The following is a 20,013-nucleotide window of genomic DNA, read 5'->3' as shown; positions in this document are numbered from 1 at the left end:
TTATATTGTGTTTGCGGAGGACATTGGCAATTCGATCTGTGGTGTTGTGAATGCAAGGCAAGTAGGCAGTTCTCTTCACTTCTTCCTTCTGTGAGATTTGCTTGGTTGTTTCTCTGGGATGTAGGGCTCTATGAATCTGCAAATCGCTGTAACCATTGCCCTTAAACGCGACTTTGAGCATGTCCATCTCCATCTGAATATGTGATGGCTCACAAATTCGTCTCGCCCTCTCGGCGAGTGTCGTGAGGATGCCTTGCTTTTGTGCTGGATGGTGGTGAGAATCTGCATGAAGATAGCAGTTTGTGTGGGTAGACTTGCAATAGACGGTATGTCCTAAGGAGCCGTCCGATTTCTTTCTTACTAGAACATCCAAGAAAGGAAGGCATCCGTCTGACTCCATCTCCATAGTGACTTTTATTGACGGATGTTGCTGATTTAGGTGGTCCAGAAATAGATCAAGTTTTTCAGGACCTTCTGTCCAGATCACAAATACATCATCAACATACCTCCACCATATCATAGGCTTGACGGGCGGTGAAGCAATAGCCTCCTCCTCAAAATGCTCCATAAAGAAATTAGCCACCTACGGGTGAAAGTGGACTTCCCATAGCCACACCGTCCGTCTGTTCGTAAAAATTCCCACCCCACAAGAAATAGCTGGATGTCATGCAGTGGTAAAATAGCTTAGTAATGTCCTCAGGGAACAGGTGTTCAATGAGAGACATGACCGAGTCAATCGGCACTTTAGTGAACAAGGAATCCACATCGAAACTCGGCTAATGCACTTGGCTCGGCGATGATGAATCAGTCAGACAATCAGGACATGTTATTTTATATATATGGATTTGAAGACTTAATTTCATAGTAGACATCAGCTCCTAGCAAGATATCAATAGTAGAAGGACCAAGCTCGATAGCTGCAGTCGCTTAAGTGCGGCCAGTATCCAGTATTCAGGAGATAGTGGGTTCGAACCCCACTGTCGGCAGCCCTGAAGATGGTTTTCCATGGTTTCCCATTTTCACACCAGGCAAATGCTGGGGCTGTACCTTAATTAAGGCCACGGACGCTTCCTTCTCACTCCTAGCCCTCTCCTGTCCCATCGTCGCCATAAGATCTATCTGTGTCGGTGCGACATAAAGCAGCTAGCAAGAAAAAATAAATAAATAAATAGTAGAAGGCTGATTAAATGTCCTATCACTCAAAATGATATTGAGGAATAACCCAATTGGAACAGTCAATTCCTTGTGCAGGAAGTGGACTTGTGTTAGTGTTCATAACTGCACAGGAGACATTAGAGAACAAAACGAGGTTAACCCTCTTGGAGCCAAGAGCCGATCTGGTCGGCTGCTCCCCATCAGCTGGAAGAGGCCAGAGCTCCGCCTCCACTCTACTACTGTAAAGTGCCAGGCCGTTTTCAGTGGAAATACATGTATTTTAAAATTCACGTATATCTACTGGTGTATAGCAAATACCGGCATGAAATTTTCTACATATCGACTACGTAGAATAAGAAACTGGTTTGGAGAGATATAAAGAGTCAAGGATGTTTTATTGTTGATTTATAGTTGTCGATAACATTTATTTTTAGGAAGAGAAAAATATTTTCGCACTTTCTCTCTCAATATCTACTTTGAAAAAATAATTTACGATACAGAAGAATATACGTAATTATGTATAATGTATTTCTAAATACAATTCTATAGAATAAGTCATTTGAATGAGAAAAATAAAAACGTAAAAAATAAAAATTCAAACATGTCACTAATAAAAACAAGACAATTTTACTCACCGATAAAATTCGCGTGTATGTATCGATGTTTGGCAAATACTGACAACAAATTTTCTACATGCGGACAACACAGTATTAAAATAATTCTGAATTATTAAATAAGTAAAAAATAGTAGTTGATATTATAGTTGTTTGTTTTCAGAAAAAATAGTTTCTCGTTTTCGGTTGTAGTATATATTAGAAAAATAATTTTACAATACAACAGAATTTACGAAATTAAGAAATGTATGGCACTAAAGCCGTGATTTACTTTGACCTACTAAGCGACCGCTGCTCAGTTCGGTACCTGCAGTTTACGAGGTGAATTATGGTCAGTGAGACGGATCCTCTCAGTAATATTTCTTGGTTTTCCAGACTGGGGTCGCCCTCTCACCCTCAGATATCTCCTCAATTGCAATCACTTAGAGTTACTTAGATTGAGTGAACCTCGAACCAACCCTCAGGACCTGACGAAAATTCTTGACCTTGGCGGGAATCGAACCTATGACCTCCGGGTGAGAGGCAGGCCTGCTACACTTGGCCCGCGGAGACCGGCATTTAGTTAATGATAGAGGACTATATGTGACTATAAGGTTTAGCAGAGAGTAAGTGAAAAGTAAATTGAAGTGTGATATGGGCGGAGAATCAGACGGTTGGGCATGTTTAGATCCAAGAACTTCCTTGAAGGAGACAGGAGGTTGAGGAATGTTGTCGGGTTCATTGGGACAAATTTCCACAAAATGTTCTCCAGAGACACCATCATCATCATATTCGTTATCACTAGTTTCATCTACCACCATATTCAGAGTAGCTTTAGTGCTGTTAGACACAATTAAACGTCTCTTCTTTAGCTGCGGTGATTCTGCGGACGTGTCCGGTATAATTTCGTCGCTACTCTCTGAACTAAATTCCCTATTGCTATCCGATAAAACATCCGTGTTAACTTCGCGCTGTTCTAAATACTGCATTAATTTATTGTCATCAATACCTGCTGAAAAATGATCACGTGAACAACATACCATTTTCCTGTCACAAATCCACTCACTGCAAGGAGCAATCTCTTACTGACCGGTTAGCGGTATTTTTAAACACAGGAAACGACTCTTGTGAAAGGTATAACACCCTCTTAGAACTGCCAAAGCAAGGCCAGGCACACAATAACGTGTAGTCCCTTTACTACAGGTTGTAACAAAAGTATGCACGTCACTATAGGTTGCCTCAAAATTATGTATATCACAGAATTTTAATCCGACTGGATTGTTAACGGCCGACCAGATCGGCTCTGGCAATTTAAAGGGCGGATGCTCGCACTACCGCCTGGCACCAAGAGAGTTAAATGTTGAGCCTACAGCAACATATTGGCATCGCCTATACCAACTATTGGTAGTCGACAAGCCCTTATACAGATGCCAAGCCTTTTGATGAGACAAAGTCACAAAGGATAACTGACTTGCCGAGTCCAATGAAGCTTTAACTAGTACAATCTCTCCTGAGCTGTTTTTCATTTGTACACAAGCTGTGTTCAACAAAACATTGTATTATTATTATTATTTATTTTATTACTATTTGTTTTACGTCAAACCGACACAGATAGGTCTTATGGTGAATTATCATTATCATCATCATCATCATCATCATCATCATCATCATCATCATCATCCCTCCTGAGCTTGTCTTCAAATTTTGCTAGTTTGTACTAATCATTCAACAGTTTGCTCTGTCCATCCCTTCTTAAGACTTTCCTCTTTTCGCTAATGCGTTGTCTACCCAAATAATGTTGTTAAAATTCACCTGTCTGGCAGTTACTTCTGTAGACAACATTGTAAATTTTCTTCCCAGAAAGTCTCAAGTGCTGGTAATTATGTTGCAGAAATACTCTGCTATAATCTTTGAAGTGGGAGTATGATACAAATAGAGCAAAAGTCATTTTTTGAAACTCTATTAACGAAAAAGATATTTAATCTATATATATAAAAGAACATGTCCTGGCTGGCTGACTGACTGACTGACTGACTGACTGACTCATCATTGTCGAGCCAAAACTACTGTACATAAAGAAATAATATTTTGAGGGTACATTATATTGGGGTGTAGGTGCTCACTAAGGAAGGATTTTTGGGTATTCCGTTGCTAAGGAGGTTAAAAGAGGGGTGAAATTTTTAAATGAGGATATCTATATCTCAAAAAGATGTAAAACTTGGTTTTTGGAATCTCCTTTAAAAATAAAGAAACATGTGTATTTTTATTTTCGCAAAATCCCATTCAGGGGGGTGAAAAAGGGGGGAAATAGTTTGAATACCTTTTATGGGGATACTTATATCTCAAAAACTGAGGAAGTTACAGATATGAAAATTGGTATTTGAATCTCCTTTAAAAATAAACACACATTTTTTGTTTTTGAAAAATCCAATGAATAGGGGGTGAACGGGAGTGACAAACGGGGTGGAATTAAAAAATATATATATATATCTTGGCCTACAATATATCTCAGACACTTAACATGTCACAGACCTGAAAACTGGTACTTGGAATCTCCTGTAAAAGTAAAGAGACATAGATAATTATTTTTCTTTTCGGAAAATCCACTTAAGGGGAACTAAAAAGGTGGTGAATTTTTAGAATGGGCATATCTACAGTATATCCCAAAAACTTCACTTGTTACAGAAGGGAAAATTGGTACTTTTAATCCCTTTCAAAAATAAGAAACATGTATTTTCTTGTTTTTGGAAAATCCACTTAGGCGGGGGTGAAAAATTGAAAAATTAGTTAAATTATTTGTACGAGTCTACTTATATCTGAAAAATTAAAGATGTTGTAGACATGAAAATTGATGTTTGGAATCCCCTTTAAAAGTAAAGTAACACATATTCCTTTGATTTCAGAAAATCCAATTATGGGGGGAGAAAACATTGAAAAATTTATTGAAATATTTGTATGAGGATACTTATATCTTATAAAAACTAAAGTTGACACAGACATGAAAATTTGTATTTGGAATCTCCTTTAAAAATAAAGAAACACACATTTTGGCGGGGGGAATCAACTTAACGGGCGTGGGCTGAAAAAGGAGTTGAATTATTTTTGTGAGAATACATATATCTTATATATATATATAATGTTACAGACATGAAAATTGATATTTGGATTCTCCTTTAAAAATAAAGAAACATGTCTTCTTTTGTTTTTGGAAATCCACTTACAGGGGGAGAGAAATGATATATTCGTTGAATTATTTGTATAAGGATACTTATATCTCTAAAAGCTAAAGATGTTACAGATGTGAAACTTGGTGTTTGGAATCTCCTGTAAAAATAAACACATATTTCTTTTGGTTTTCAGATAATTGACTTGGGGAAAGAGGTGAATATAAGTAAAGAAGGAGCTGAATTATGTTTAAGAGGATACTTATATCTCAGAAACGGAAGATGTTACAGACGTGAAAGTTGGTATTTTGAATCTCCTTTAAAAATAAACATTTTTTTTTTTTCGTTTTCGGAAAGTCTACTTAAAGGGAGAGGGGGTGGGGAAAAAGGGAAAAGGAAGTTGAAATCATTTTATGGGGATACTTATATCTCAAAAACTGCAGATGTTACAGACGTGAAAGTTGGTACTGTATTTTGAATCTCTTTTAAAAATAAAGAAACACGTACTTTTTGTTTTTGGAAAATCTACTTACTGGGTTGAAAAGAATTGAAAAAGTGGGTGAATTTTGAAAATGAGTACTGGTATATCTACAGTATATGTCAAAAACTTTACATGTTACAGACATGAAACTTGGTATTTGGAAAGTCCTTTAAAAACACAGGAACATGTACTTTCTCTTTTCGGAAAAGTGATAGGTGAAAAGAAGTGAAAAAAGAAGTGAATAATTTTTAATGAGGAAAGTGGAAAGGACTGATAAAGGGGTTGAATTCTTTTGATGGGGATTCTTATAGCCTGTCTCAAAATCTGAAAATGTTACGACGTGGAGATAGATATTTGGAATCTCCTTTAAAAATAAACTTTTTTGAGAGAAGACTGTTTCTCATATGTACAGTTCTATGTTGCATGGTCATCTTAGCCCCAAAAGGCAATAACACAGACGTGGTTTACAAAGAGTTTCTGGGGTAAATGAAACTCAATTTGTTGGTGAATTTTTATACTTTAGGGATGTTCAGATAACGTCTTAGTACAGTACCAAGGAACGATTACTTTTATTACGAAATCCACTTGAGCGAAGCCGCGGGTAACTGCTCATATTTAATATGAAAGCAAAACTGAAATAAAAAGTGATTTGAAGCCAACAGCAAACAGGAAGATAAATTTGCTTCCCTGGTATAAAGAGTTATTGGGGGATAAGGGCTAATTCACTGCAGAATTACGACGGCTCTTAATGATTGAACAATTACAATGAAAAAAATTTACCTGCTACTATTATGTTGTTAGGCATGTGTGTAAGTATACTGATAACATAATACAGATGTCACCCTTGCAGCAAAGTTCAGTAGTCCACGTACATACATTATACTTTGATCCCATTCAACTTCTAATTTGGTGTACTTAGGTACATACGAAATAACGACCGCAAGGATTCGTTGTGCCAACCACAGCGTACCTCGTAATCTGCTGGACTTCAGGCTGAGCAGTGGTCACTTGGTAGGCCAAGGCTCTTCAGGGCTGTTGTGCCATGGGGTTTGGTTTAGTTTGATTGGATTTAGGTTTTAATGAAGTGTATTTTTAAAGTAAAATATCCAAGGTATTCTTTTACGTATTTTTCTGATTCATTTGAGAAATATGATAATAACAACATTCCACGGAAGTCAGGCTCCTTGGTTGAATGGTGAGCACAGTGGCCTTTGGTTCAAAGGGTTCCTGATTTGATTCCCAGCCGGGCCAAGGATTTTAACTGCGTATGGTTAATTCATCTGGTGCAAGACAGTATTTGTGTTCATCTTAATATGCTGCTCTTCAACTACACACGACACACCCCATTACCAACCACCACAGAAACACTTAATAGGGATTACATCCCTCCACATAGGCTTGGTATCAGGAAGGGCATCCGGCCAAACGGGGCCAAAAACACGTACGTCTCTCTCTCTCTCTCTCTCTCTCTCTCTGCGACCCCACAGGTATGTGAAATGTGCTGAAGGAGAAGAAGAAGATTCTAAATACCTTATCCAAGCTTGGGGCTTAATATATCTGCAAGTACGTTCACAAAATGCTGTTATTTATTTAGTTATTTAAACACACATATTTACAAATTACACACACACAACCTTAATCGCTGCTGTCACAAAAAAAAAAAAAAAAAACACTCACACACAAACTGCCATTTTGACAATTGCCTTATCACTGCACATGGAGATTACAACCTTCAAACACAGTTGAAACAGATGTCTACTTAAAAGCATGTCACAACACGTGGTCACAAGTATAACCTGTTACTCATAACTCTACTGAACAATAACTCGTTACAATCAAGACTACCTCCTTACATACGTGCCTGGCCAGGCTTCTAGAAATACCAAGCTTGATAGCTGCAGTCGCTTAAGTGCGGCCAGTATCCAGTATTCGGGAGATAGTAGGTTCGAACCCCACTGTCGGCAGCCCTGAAAATGGTTTTCCGTGGTTTCCCATTTTTGCACCAGGCAAATGCTGGGGCTGTACCTTAATTAAGGCCACGGCCGCTTCCTTCCCACTCCTAGCCCTTTCCTGTCCCATCGTCGCCATAAGACGTATCTGTGTCAGTGTGACGTAAAGCCAAAAAAAAAAAAAGCTTCTAGAAAGATACATTACCAAAATACCTTATCGTAAATTCTCGAGTGCCTATCAACATGGTTATAATGTACAGAATATTCTACCATGATCTAGTGCCATTCTGGAAGTTACAGTGTGTTTCACAATTCTGTAGCGGATTACAAATATATATATTTATACAGGTAAGAATAAATTATATACAGGTTCTTACATTAATTGAACTGATATTAACCCGATGAGTGCTACGCCCGCCTATAGACGGGCTGACGCGGCCGGTCCACCAGTGCTACGCCCGTCTATAGACAGTGTGCGAGAATTTTAATTTTTTTTAGTTTCCTGGTTCACTTTCGAGTGCGAATTTGATCTGACATGTTCTGCCATCTGTTGGGTGTTATGTAGAACTAACTGATCAGAGATTATAGCTACGGGAAGTAACTTACAGAGCTTTTTGTAGACGTCTGTGGAGTTCATCTGTGATGTAAACAAACATGGTGGAATAACAATTTATTTGCTCTTTCAGCAATGTTATTTCGGATCACAGAATCTTTCGGTTATTAACCACAGCGGAAATTGATGATGGAGATAATAATTTTAAGGAATTGTTAAGCGATTTTGAAAGTGAGAGTGATAGAGAGAGTGCCGAAAATATTGTATGTGAGAAAGAAACAGAGCCTCCTTCTAAACTAAGAAAAACACGGTGAGTACAAAAGCTATTTTATCGCTAATTTTGGGGCGGATGGCTTACTTTACTTCACCAGAGTTTTAGGTAACTGTGACAGGCTCTGAGGGCCAAGGAGTGTTTGATGAAAACCCGAAAATCATTGTTTTTTTTAGAAACTTTTGTGCCAGTGGAGTTGGTGCAGATAGTTGAACAAATCAGCATCACAAACAACCAGTAGAAAACAATTAATAACTATCACCACATTCCAGGTTTGGAAAGTATTTAAAAATATCAAATTATATACTTCTAAGAAGTTACATGTATTAGTTGCCTACAGGTTTTAGGAAATAATATTATTTTGGGATCTTAACTTTGTATGAAGATAATGCATGCATGGGCACATGAGTGTAATTTTGTTTTCTCTCAAAATAATATTGAACATAAGTGTAGGATTTTCCATTTGAATTTTGATTTATAAATAACCAACATTTATAAACAATTTAAGCTAATCACCCCACTGATAAGTTAAAAATTGAGGCTTCTACAAATTTTTTTAGATATGAATGAAAAAACTCGGCACTGAGGTACCAAACAGTCAACTGGTAAATCAGCACTTAAAAGGTTAATGTGTACATGCAGTGCATGTTTCATGACAACCTCACGAACGTGATTGTATCGTATGTACATATGATGTAATAATACTAATACTAAATGGATGTAAACACTTAATAGCTATACATTACAAGTAATAATAATAATAATAATAATAATAATAATAATAATAATAATAATAACCATAATCGTAAAATAATAATTCGATATCGATACTTGCATTGTTTACCCATGGGTTAGAGAATATTGTTTTCAAGTTATATCAGTTTATTGCACGTGCGTCAGACATCTTATGATTTTGCATAGTTAATGTGTAGGAGAAAAACCAGTTGCTTAGGTTTATGCTTAGGATTCTTAGTAATGGCCTCGGTTTTGAGCCAGTGCCCTAAATTCATTGAATTTTCTTAATACTAATGTAAAATAGTGTATACTGTTGTTTTATTTACGTTCGGATTAATATAATAGTGTGAAGAGGGGTATCTTTTTAAATGTGTGTGATCGTTGATGTTAGTTTTGTTGGTCATTTTTTCAATATGAATTTCTAACTCTTCTTTAATGTTCAGTTATTTGCTTTTATTTTCAACATGTAACATTTTCAGATCTGTCTTGAAGTTTGCAAAACTGTGTGAGCTGTATATTATGTGCTCTCTGAATGCTGTGAATGCCTACTGTATATAACAGCATGTTTGTGCTCTTTGTATCTGGTATGGAAATTGCATTTTGTTTGGTCTGTATATTATGTGTTGCAGTTTAGTTCATAAAACTCAGATTTGGAGAAAGAATCATTTTTGTTTTGATTGCATTAGCTGATGTTTCTTTGTATCGTGTTGTTCATTCTAAAGGCTATTTTTAGGACTTGGCCTTTTGAAAATGTTAGCTATTTTGCATAACTCGCACAACTGTTAGTGATACCTGGGCTCCCTAATGCTAAATCGGTAGACCTCAGCAATCTTCGAGATTCGTATTGGCAATCTTTGAAACACAAACTATGAATCACTTATGCATCGCTGTAAGACATCTGGTGTACACTTTATGTACTTGTACTGTTGTTGTTTATACAGCAAAGCCAAGCTATAGAATTCATGCTAGGAACAAGATTCTCATCGAGAAATGTTATATAATGTTATATATATATATGAGAGAGAGAGAGAGAGAGAGAGAGAGAGTGTGTGTGTGTTAGTTCTTGGCTTAAGATAAAGAAGGTTTAGAAAATTCATATCGATCGATCATACTATCGATTCAATTCAGATTTCATTTCCATTCAGTTAGCAGTATTAACAGAACCGGGAGTACTCCCTCCTTACTCCTCACCGTACTATAATCTATTAGCTTCATAGTCCGTATTGATAGTTCAAGCACACAAGTATGAAGGATGAGTTCTCCACCTAATCAATACTTTATTTTACATAGTGTCAATATTATTTAAATAAAAGGACAGTACCGGTTTTGACCTGTAAATAGGTCATCTTCAGCTGTTGATGAACCTGCTTAATAGCGACTGTACAGAATAAATACTACTAAATTAAAATTAAACAAGAATGCCATTAAAATAAACATGAATGCCACTATTCTAAAAAATTCTAAAAGATTCTAACCCCCAAAACTGTACTATATGTATATATCTTAACCTTAAGTATTTTTTAGAATAGCCGGGCTGAGTGGCTCAGACGGTTAAGGCGCTGGCCTTCTAACCCCAACTTGGCAGGTTCAATCCTGGCTCAGTCCGGTGGTATTTGAAGGTGCTCAAATACGACAGCCCCGTGTCGGTAGATTTACTGGCACGTAAAAGAACTCCTGTGGGACTAAATTCCGGCACCTCGGCGTCTCCGAAGACCTTAAAAAGTAGTTAGTGGGACGTAAAGCAAATAACATTATTATTATTATTATTATTATTATTATTTAGAATAGTGGCATTCATGTTTATTTTAATGGCATTCTTGTTTAATTTTTATTTTAGTAGTATTTATTCTGTACAGTCGCTATTAAGCAGGTTATTCAACAGCTGAAAATGACCTATTTACAGGTCAAAACTGGTACTGTCCTTTTATGTAAATAATATTGACACTATGTAAAATTATGTAAAATAAAGTATTGATTAGGTGGAGAACTCGTCTTTCATACTTGTGTGCTTACTCCTCACCTCCGTACAAAGAAGTATCACTAAAAGTTGCGCGAGTAATACTTGCTTTTGTTTATATAATTGAGTAGTATGTATTTGTTGTTTTCAGCTGTGGTTTTTTGTTGATTTTTTTCTTGTTTCTTTATTAATCGATATACTCTGTCTGGGGCAGGGCTAAAAAAAAAAAAAAACACCTTTCCTCATCCCGAGGTGGTGTAGCTCTTCTCAGGCACACCCCGAATGGAGGTGAGCTGCATGTACCATTTCAATTGCATACCAGCCCTCCTGCCATTCTTAAAATTCTGGCAGTACCAGAAATCAGACCCGGGCCCCACGAGGACGGCAGCTAATAACGCTAGCCGTTGTGCTATGGAGGTGGACTGTTGGTGGTTGTTTGCTTTACCGATTTGTTTTATTGTCTGTACTTCATTTTTGAAATCTGTTGTGTTCATTGGTATTGATATGCTCTGTGTATCATTGTATTCAGTCCTGTTAGTGTGTGTGCATTCAGGTGGTTGGATTCATTCTCTATTGTTTGTGAAGTCTGAGTGGGTTTTCTGTATATTTCATAAGACAGTTTGTCATTATTTCTTCTTATTGCAATGTCTGAAAAAATATTATTGTTGTTAGTCTCTGTTTCTATTGTGAATATTTTGAACTGTGTAGGAAATTCAGTGTGTTTAATAGGTGCTCTGCCCTTGTGAAGTCATCATCATATATGCCTATTACATCATCTAGTGTAAGTTATCTGCTCCAATGTAAAATCCCATTAGCTCGTTGGTTAAGACATTGTTTTCAATGTTATTTAGATATTTGCTTATGTTGTTGAATGCCAAACTGTTTTAGTTTAAGGTTGTTCTTAGGAGGTTAATTATTTTGTTTTACTGGGCGATTTGGGCGTGCGCATAGAGGCGCATGGCGGCGCATGGCTGTGAGCTTGCATCCGGGAGATAGTAGGTTCGAATCCCACTATCGGCAGCCCTGAAAATGGATTTCCGTGGTTTCCCATTTTCACACCAGGCAAATGCTGGGGCTGTACCTTAATTAAGGCCACGGCCACTTCCTTCCAACTCCTAAGCCTTTCCTATCCCATCGTCGCCATAAGACCTATCTGTGTCGGTGCGACGTAAAGCCCCTAGCAAAAAAAAAGAAAGAAAAAAATATTTTGTTTGTCCTGTACTGCATTGTTAGTTAACTTTCAGAAGATTTTCTATTGTTTTAATTGCCTTTTCTATTGATACGTTGGTGATGCCAAAGGTTATTCTTGAGCACTCTGTTATTTTTAGTTTTTTTTATTAGTTCCTGGGTGTTTTTTATTGACCTGTCTTCGATAGAGATTTTTTCTTTTAGTATTTGGTTGAGTTGTTTGCTTACATTGTAACTCAGTAAATCTTTGAAGTGTACTATCGGCCAACTGGGGCATGAGTCTTTATGTAGTTTGAGAAGTGCTCTTGCTGTGTGACAATAAGTTGTGGGTTCTTTTTATCACTTGTTGTATTATTTCATTTTGGAATTTATTTGTTCGGTTATGCTTAATTTCTTGTATTTCGTTGTTGTCTTCTATGTATTCATTTTTTCAGTATGACAGTTGTGTACCCTTTGTCTCTTTCTGTGACAGATTTTTGTTTTTATTTTGCTCTGTATGGTTTTTAATGTCAAGTGTTGAGTTTTGAAACTTGCATATTTAATAGAATTTTGATCTTTACTTATTTTTTGGAGTTCATTTGTGGCTATATTTTTTATTATTTCTTTGTGGTGTGGTTGTGTTTTCACAGGCAGTTTTATACGTCAATGATTAGTTGTTTTATGTTGCTTTTGGTGTGCTGTTCATACCAGTTGAACTTGAAGCCTTTTGCTAGTAAATATATTTCTTTGTTTCAAAAGATTCTGTTGGACACTTTGAAGACTTTGGTGAAAATTTATGGTTCTTCTGGTGGTTGTTTTTCTGGTATTCTGGTATTTTAGGTTACTGATTTTGTTGTCAGTTAATTTTCATTTTTTTTTTTTTTTGGCTTTTTTTTCAGTGGTGTAATGTAATAATTTAATATAGAATGACCATTGAGTGGGGTGCCGAAAGTTACTCAGGTTTAAGTGAATGCGTAACATTTGTTTGTTGATTTCTTGCTTTTTATATAGACAAATTTTATTTTGTTTTTGATCCATAGCAATTGTGATAGAGATGTTGAGATTCAAGCTGATGTTGTGATGGACTTTGATTTTATGGCAAATATTTGATGTATTTGTCAATAGTACAATCACTACTGTTTTCTTGTTGCTGGTCTGACACTGGTGGTGTATGAAGACTGAAAACATAAGAAGGTGTTACGATGGTACTTTATTGTGAAATGTGGTTGTGATGGTTTATTGGTACGTTGGTGTACACGTTGGTGACGCCAAAGGATATTCTTGAGCACTCTGTTATTTTTAGTTTATTGTTTTTTAATTAGTTCCAGGGTGTTTTTTATTGACCTGTCTTCTTGAATTATTATTATTATTATTATTATTATTATTATTATTATTATTATTATTATTATTATTATTATTATTATTATTATTATTATTATTATTATTATTATTATTCTCCTCCTCTAGGCAATGCTGTTGAAGATACTGTTCCCAAAGGAAGAGGCTTCCAAGGTAAAGTCAATTTTAATTATCTGGTTTCATGCTTGAAATCTTTGTCAGGAATGTTTGTTTTTTCCTTTACAATGACTATAATAATAATGGCGTATGGCCTCCGGAGAGGCTTGGTGCAGGTCTTTTTCTAGTAGACGGCCTATTAGGCGACCTGCATGTCTGTGAATATGAGGGCCCTACCTAGGATGATTTCTAATGTTGAATACGCCACACACAGCCAGGCCCCGAGCCATTGGAATTGACCAATTAAGGTTAAAATCCCCAACCCGGCCTGGAATTGAACCCAGGACCCTCTGAACCAAAGGCCAGTACGCTGACCATTCGGCCGACGTGTCGGACTTTACAATGACTTCCAGCATTAGATGAAATAGAATTAGTTTGAGTATTAGCATAGGAAGTATTTTTACCTTTACATTTGACCAGAAGAAATAAGAAAACCATTCAGTGGTCAGATTTCCTTCAAAGTTAGAGTTTCAACTTTCCATTCACCACATGGTACAGAACTGTCATCAGGATATTCACTTTGACTGTAGGCATATGTTTTGAGGCTTGTATGTACTTATAGCTGCAATTTCATTTTAGGTTTAATGTTGTTAGTTCACCTTGAAATTTTAATTTTGATTATTGGTACCTAGTACATACCTGCCAGGTATTCCGGTTTTTCCGTAAAATGTACGGATTTTGAGTGTGTTTTATGGTTGTACGGATGAACGTTATTGTACGGATTTTGAATATCCGCGCTTGGTTTCGCTTTCTGCTGTCATATCGGATTAGTTTGACTTTCGATAGTAGCTGGTAATATGAGATGCAGTGTTTGAAATTCGACCGGTAAATTTATCGATAATCACATCATCGATTATCACCATGCTTTTGTCACCCGTTCAACCTCAGCTGCTACTTCATTCAATCAGATGTTCCCAAACAAGCAGCAGGCTGCGATTTTGAAGAAAAGAAATCCGTGAAAACAGCTAGTAACGGTGTCGTGCTTCGTAGCAGCTGAAAGGCTTTGTTTGTATGCGTGTGTAACATTGGCGGTAGTTCTGAAACTCGTGGAATTGTGTGACGAATTTCTAAGCAATTTAGTATTTTTAGTGGTGTTCGTAACGAGTTACTTAGAAACAATATTTTCAGTCTTTTCGTGAGGCATATTCTGCTTAATTTCCATTTTTTTATACGATCACTGAAAGTGTTCCCAGTGTAAAGTGAAAACAGATGAGCACTCAAGATGTAATTTCGTGTATTTAATGTCAGGGTTGATCATAACTAGGGCTCGGAAGTTCATGCATTTGCATGTTTTTTTGAGGGGTTAAAAATGTATGCTTATACATTATGTGCACGAATTACAGAATTTTCAGTCATTTGAACATGCTTTTATGGTGCATATGACTGCATATTTTCGTGATTTTGATAAATGCATCATATTTTAATATTTTAGCGCCTTTAAATTAATCAGTTTAATTAGTTTTTACAGTATCTTTTAATCATCTTTTTTCACCTGGTTGATGTTAGCAGTGAAAAAAATGAAATGACGTATGGCTTTTAGTGCCGGGAGCGTCCGAGGACAAGTTCGGCTCGCCAGATGCAGGTCTTTTGATTTGACTTCCGTAGGCGACCTGCGCGTCGTGATGAGGATGAAATTATGATGAAGACGACACATACACCCAGCCCCCCACCCCCGTGCCAGTGAAATTAACCAATTATGGTTAAAATTCCTGACCCTGCCAGGAATTGAACCCGGGACCCCTGTGACCAAAGAGCAGCACGCTAACCATTTAGCCATGGAGCCAGACGATGTTGGCAGTAAAGTTGCACATGATGATGCAACTTGTCATGTGGTGAAGAGTTATGATGTCACGCAGTGAATCCCCTGTTTCATCATCTACCCTCACGTTTTGTGCTTAGCTGTCGACCGGCTGACCATCGAGTCGTGTAACGGTATTGTGAACTGGTTGTGACCAAACTATGTTTCGCATATAAGGTGTCTGTTAAAAAGTTCTTTAAGTGCCGAAAATAAGAGCAGCTTCAATTTGTAGACGAACTAATTTACAGAAGGAGTGTTCAGGTGACTTAATGTCTACAGATAATGGGGTATTGTTCTGTGGAGCGTGTGAGAAAACTATAGGGAGTGAGAAAAGATTTCAAATAGTTCAACATATAAACACAGCAAAACATAAGGAGAATTTAACTAGCAAACTCGCAATTAAAGAGTCTGTTCAAAAACAACTGTTACTGAATTTTCTTACGACTAGTGCCAAGCATTTTTAGCTGCTGATATTCCCTTGTATAAAATTAATAAACCCACATTAAAACATTTTCTTGCCAAATGCACCCGACAACATGTGCCTGAAGCAAGTATATTGCATAAGACTCACGTAGAACGTTGTTACAATAACGTATTGTCAAATTTACAAATTGAATTAGTGGGTCAGTTTGTGTGGTCGTCTATTGACGAAACCACTGATTCTGAGGGCCGATTTATTGCTAATGTAATTGTGGGCACCTTGAATAAGGAACAAAAGATGATACCATATCTTCTTAATGTGTGTGAATTGCCGGCCACTAACAATGTAACTGTAATGCAGTGTGTGATGGACTCATTGAAATTATTATGACCATGTGGAATCAAATACGTCCGGCTACTTTTATTTGTTACCGATGCAGATACTTATATGTTAAAATCAGTACAAACCCTGAAAGGCATGTTTCCTAACTTATTTCATATAACTCGTTTGGCGCATGCTCTTAATCGCGTTGCTGAGGCAATACGCAATTCTTTCCCATTGGTAGACCGATTTGTGGTATTCAAAGAAGATTTTTGTTAAATCTCCTTCAAGAGTCAAGTTGTTTAGATCAACTGCACCCAGTATCCCACTTCCTCCTGCGCCAGTGTTAACACGATGGGGAACATGGCTGGATGCAGCTTTGTATTATGCTCAGCACATAGAAGTATTCAAAGAGGTAATTAATTCATTGGACTCTAATGAACCTGCATCAATACAAACAGTGCAAAATATTGTGTCAGGCATTGAGTTAGAAGAGAATCTTGTTTTTATAAATGCCCATTTTTCTTTTTCTGCCAACCGCCATAACGTCACTGGAAGCTGTAGGATCTCCCTTAAGAATACTTACTGTTTTCGAAAAAATGGTATCCAATCTAAATTCTGTTCCTGGTGGTATAGGACAAAAGTGAAATAAAAATAAATTATGTAACTTCAAAAAATTCTGGTTATAAACAGTTGTGCGATATTCGAGACATTCTCAGAGGAAAACCGTTTCACACCAAGAGACTTGCCTCTTTTGTGGAGCAGTTATCATCATTTAAATATGCCCCAATAACATCTTGTGATGTGGAAAGAAGTTTTTCATGTTACAAAAGTGTTTTGCAAGACAACAGACGATGTTTCTCAGTTGAAAATTTGAGCAAAGTGATAGTTGTGAACTGCAATTCATCACTCAGCATTGACAGCAGGACCATTTCTGTTTCACCTCCAAGGAGTAAGTGTAAGTTTATTATTATCAATGGAATTTGGATGAAAAAGAAACCACACGAAATTTTTCAGTTCACAGAAAAAATCACAGATACCATCAGAAAGAGACAACTAAAATTCTACGGACACCTACACAGAATGGATAACAACAAGCTGACAAAGAAAATTCTAAATCTAGCTCTAACCCTGAAAATCCGCAACAATTGGTTAGCAGAAATTCATGAAAATCTACAAGAAGTGGGTATTGAGGACGAAACCATTCAAGATAGAATGAAATTTAGAAGCTTAGTAAACAAACATAAATTTGCAGAGAAACCAACAAGAAAAAAATACAGGCTGGACAGAAACACACAGAAAGGAACACAGTGAAAAAATGAAGAGATATTGGGAAGAAAAGAAGAAGAAACATTGTGCAAAATAAGTTCAAATGCGCTCCACAGTTGGGCACAACAAATTAAAAAAAATCATAATCAAAATAATTGCATATGCATTACACCGTATAGTGTTTGAAGTGTGTATCTTGATAACATGGTTTGAAGAACTTGAGATATTTGTGGAATTATGAAACTAAGGCGCGCCCCTCACTGCTGATATCCACGAGCCGCCACTGAAAAATATCTTTCTTATATTCATACGGTATCTGTGTTTGAAGTGAGCAAATTTCTTCTTGTAAGAAAGGTTTCTTTCCTTGTGTTGATTTGCATTTCATGGCCTTCTTTCTTCGTCTGTCATCAGTTATTTTACTACCCAAGTAACAATACTTGTCTGCATCAAATCTTATATTTCCTGTGCCACCTGACTTTATTCAACTGCGTTCTTTTACTTTTGTTTTGGATTTATTTATTTTAATTCCTGTACTCCTCCAAGACTTCATCCACACTCTCCTAGAATTGTGATTCCTTTTCCAGATTCCTCTTTGATTTTCCTTATTTACTTTTCTATATAAACATTGAAAAAGTAGGGGGACACACTGCAGCCCTGCTGGACCGCGTTCTGAATAGCTGCTTCTGTTTCATAGCCTTGATTCTTATCACGACTGACTTATTTTTGTACAGGCTGTAGATAGCCCTTTTTTCTTTATATTTGATCCCAATTACCTTCAGAATATCAAATAGCTTGGTCCAGTCATCATCAAATGCCTTCCTTCTCTAGATCTACACGTGCCATGTACATGGGTTTGTCCTTCTTAATTCAAACCTCTAAGATCAGATGTAGAATCACTAATGCTTTGCTTGTTCCTTCATTTCTTCGGAAGTCAAACAGATTTCCTCTCAACTTGACTTCAGCTTGTCTCTCCATTCTTCTGTAAAGAATATGATTTTAAAATTTTACAAGTTCCATATACTGAACTAGTGATGCTGTAGTTTTCACACTTATCAGCACCTGCTTTATTAGGAAGATTGATAACATTCTTTTTAAAGTTAGATGACAGTTCTCTTGGATCTTGCATCTTGCACAATAAGTAGAATGCCTTTTTTCCAATTAAAAATTATTTTTTCTTTTCATTTTTTGAACAGATTTGTTCGCTTTAAGACATTTGAAAATGGAGCCTAAAACAAAGTAAAATAACATCATAATTAAATATGAACAATACCTGTAATGATAGCATCCCAAAATATGTAGTTATAATAAAATATATTACAAGTATGAGAGTTATTTTAACACTTATACAGCTTCCTTTACCTTCTTCCTTTACCGGGTGAGTTGGCCATGCGGTTAGGGGCGTGCACCTGTGAGCGTGCATCCGGGAGATAGTGGGTTCAAACCCCACTGTCAGCAGCCGTGAATATAGTTTTCCATGGTTTCCCATTTTCACACGAGACAAATGCTGGGGCTGTACCTTAATTAAGGCCATGGCTGATTCCTTCCTGCTCTTAGGCCTTTCCTATCCCATCGTCGCCATAAGACCTATCTGTTGGTGCTACATAAAGCAAGTTGCAAAACAAAACAAAAAACTTCCTTTTGTGATTTCTGTAACTTTAACTAAAAACAAGCAGTAGTCATCCATCATGCGGGGTCCCATCTACCCTGGTACCTCTGCTCCATCTGCTGAATCTCTTGGTGGAATCTCTCTCTGTGTTTGTCATTCAGAGTTCCTAAATTCTCAGGGGAAAATCCAGCTGTGAATAAAGAAAGTGAATTTTCAGCTTTTGGTAACTGTCAAAGTGTTCTTGAATTATCTGTCAGTAATTTTCTGCTCTATTATTTCCCAGTAATCCACTCGCTACTTCATGAAATATCCTTCCAGGCTGCTAGTTCCATAGCAAACACGTGAAGATTTAAAGGTCCTTGACATTTTTATTAGGGCTATAATCAGGATTTACAAAATACTCGTGCTTTCTATGCTTGTGGGACAGTAGGGATACTAGATCACATTACACTGTAAAAGAATGGCCTCAGGGAAAATCTTTATGCCAGGACAACTCATTGTCAAGTATGTTCCATTAGTAAAGCCAACCAAAGTATTGCTACCTCCACTGTATATAACATTAGGCCTAATGAAGACCTTTGTTAAGGCATTTTATGACCAGAGTGAATAGTTTAAAAGGTATATTAATGACAAGGAGGCTTCAGACCTTGGAGAAGCTGTGCAAAACAAACCTCTTGCAATAACCTTCGTGGACTTTAAAAAAGCTTATGACTGTATCCATAGACCTTCAATGTTGAAAATTTTAAGAAATTTTGGGCTCCATCCAAAATTAAATTGATAGAACTCTCCTTAACCAACACTAAATCAAAAGTCAAGTTCAGAGGGGAATTCTCTGAGCCATTCATCATAAAAACAGGCTTGAGACAAGGAGATTGCTTGTCACCACTGCTGTTCAACTGTGCCTTGGAATATATAATGAGGGAATGGTACAAGAGTAACCCAAAGAACATCCGAATTGGAAGACCCAAAGACAACATAAGTTTAAATTGCCTAGGATTTGCCGATGACCTTGCTCTCTTGTCCAACAGTATTCAGGAAAACAGACAAGAAATTATATC

The 20,013-nt window shown here is 36.9% G+C and overlaps 1 protein-coding gene across 6 annotated transcripts in view; it reads left to right on the top strand.

Moving 5' to 3' along the window:
• Positions 1–20,013, top strand: part of LOC136862890 (spermatogenesis associated 6-like protein) — a 220,983-nt gene that overhangs the window by 182,244 nt on the left and 18,726 nt on the right. For 5 of the 6 annotated variants that reach the window (XM_067139169.2, XM_067139171.2, XM_067139166.2 and 2 more), the window contains one exon: positions 13,493–13,537. The exons of the other annotated variant lie outside the window; for it this stretch is intronic. In XM_067139169.2, the coding sequence (XP_066995270.2) occupies positions 13,493–13,537 (45 nt within the window). The remainder of the gene's footprint in view (positions 1–13,492; positions 13,538–20,013) is intronic. 6 annotated transcript variants of the gene reach the window in all.

The sequence above is a fragment of the Anabrus simplex genome, chromosome 2 (assembly GCF_040414725.1).
Source record: "Anabrus simplex isolate iqAnaSimp1 chromosome 2, ASM4041472v1, whole genome shotgun sequence".
Taxonomy (NCBI): Eukaryota; Metazoa; Arthropoda; class Insecta; order Orthoptera; family Tettigoniidae; genus Anabrus; species Anabrus simplex.
The sequence above is the reverse complement of the archived record's forward strand: the minus strand, read 5'-3'. Positions and strand labels throughout refer to the sequence as shown.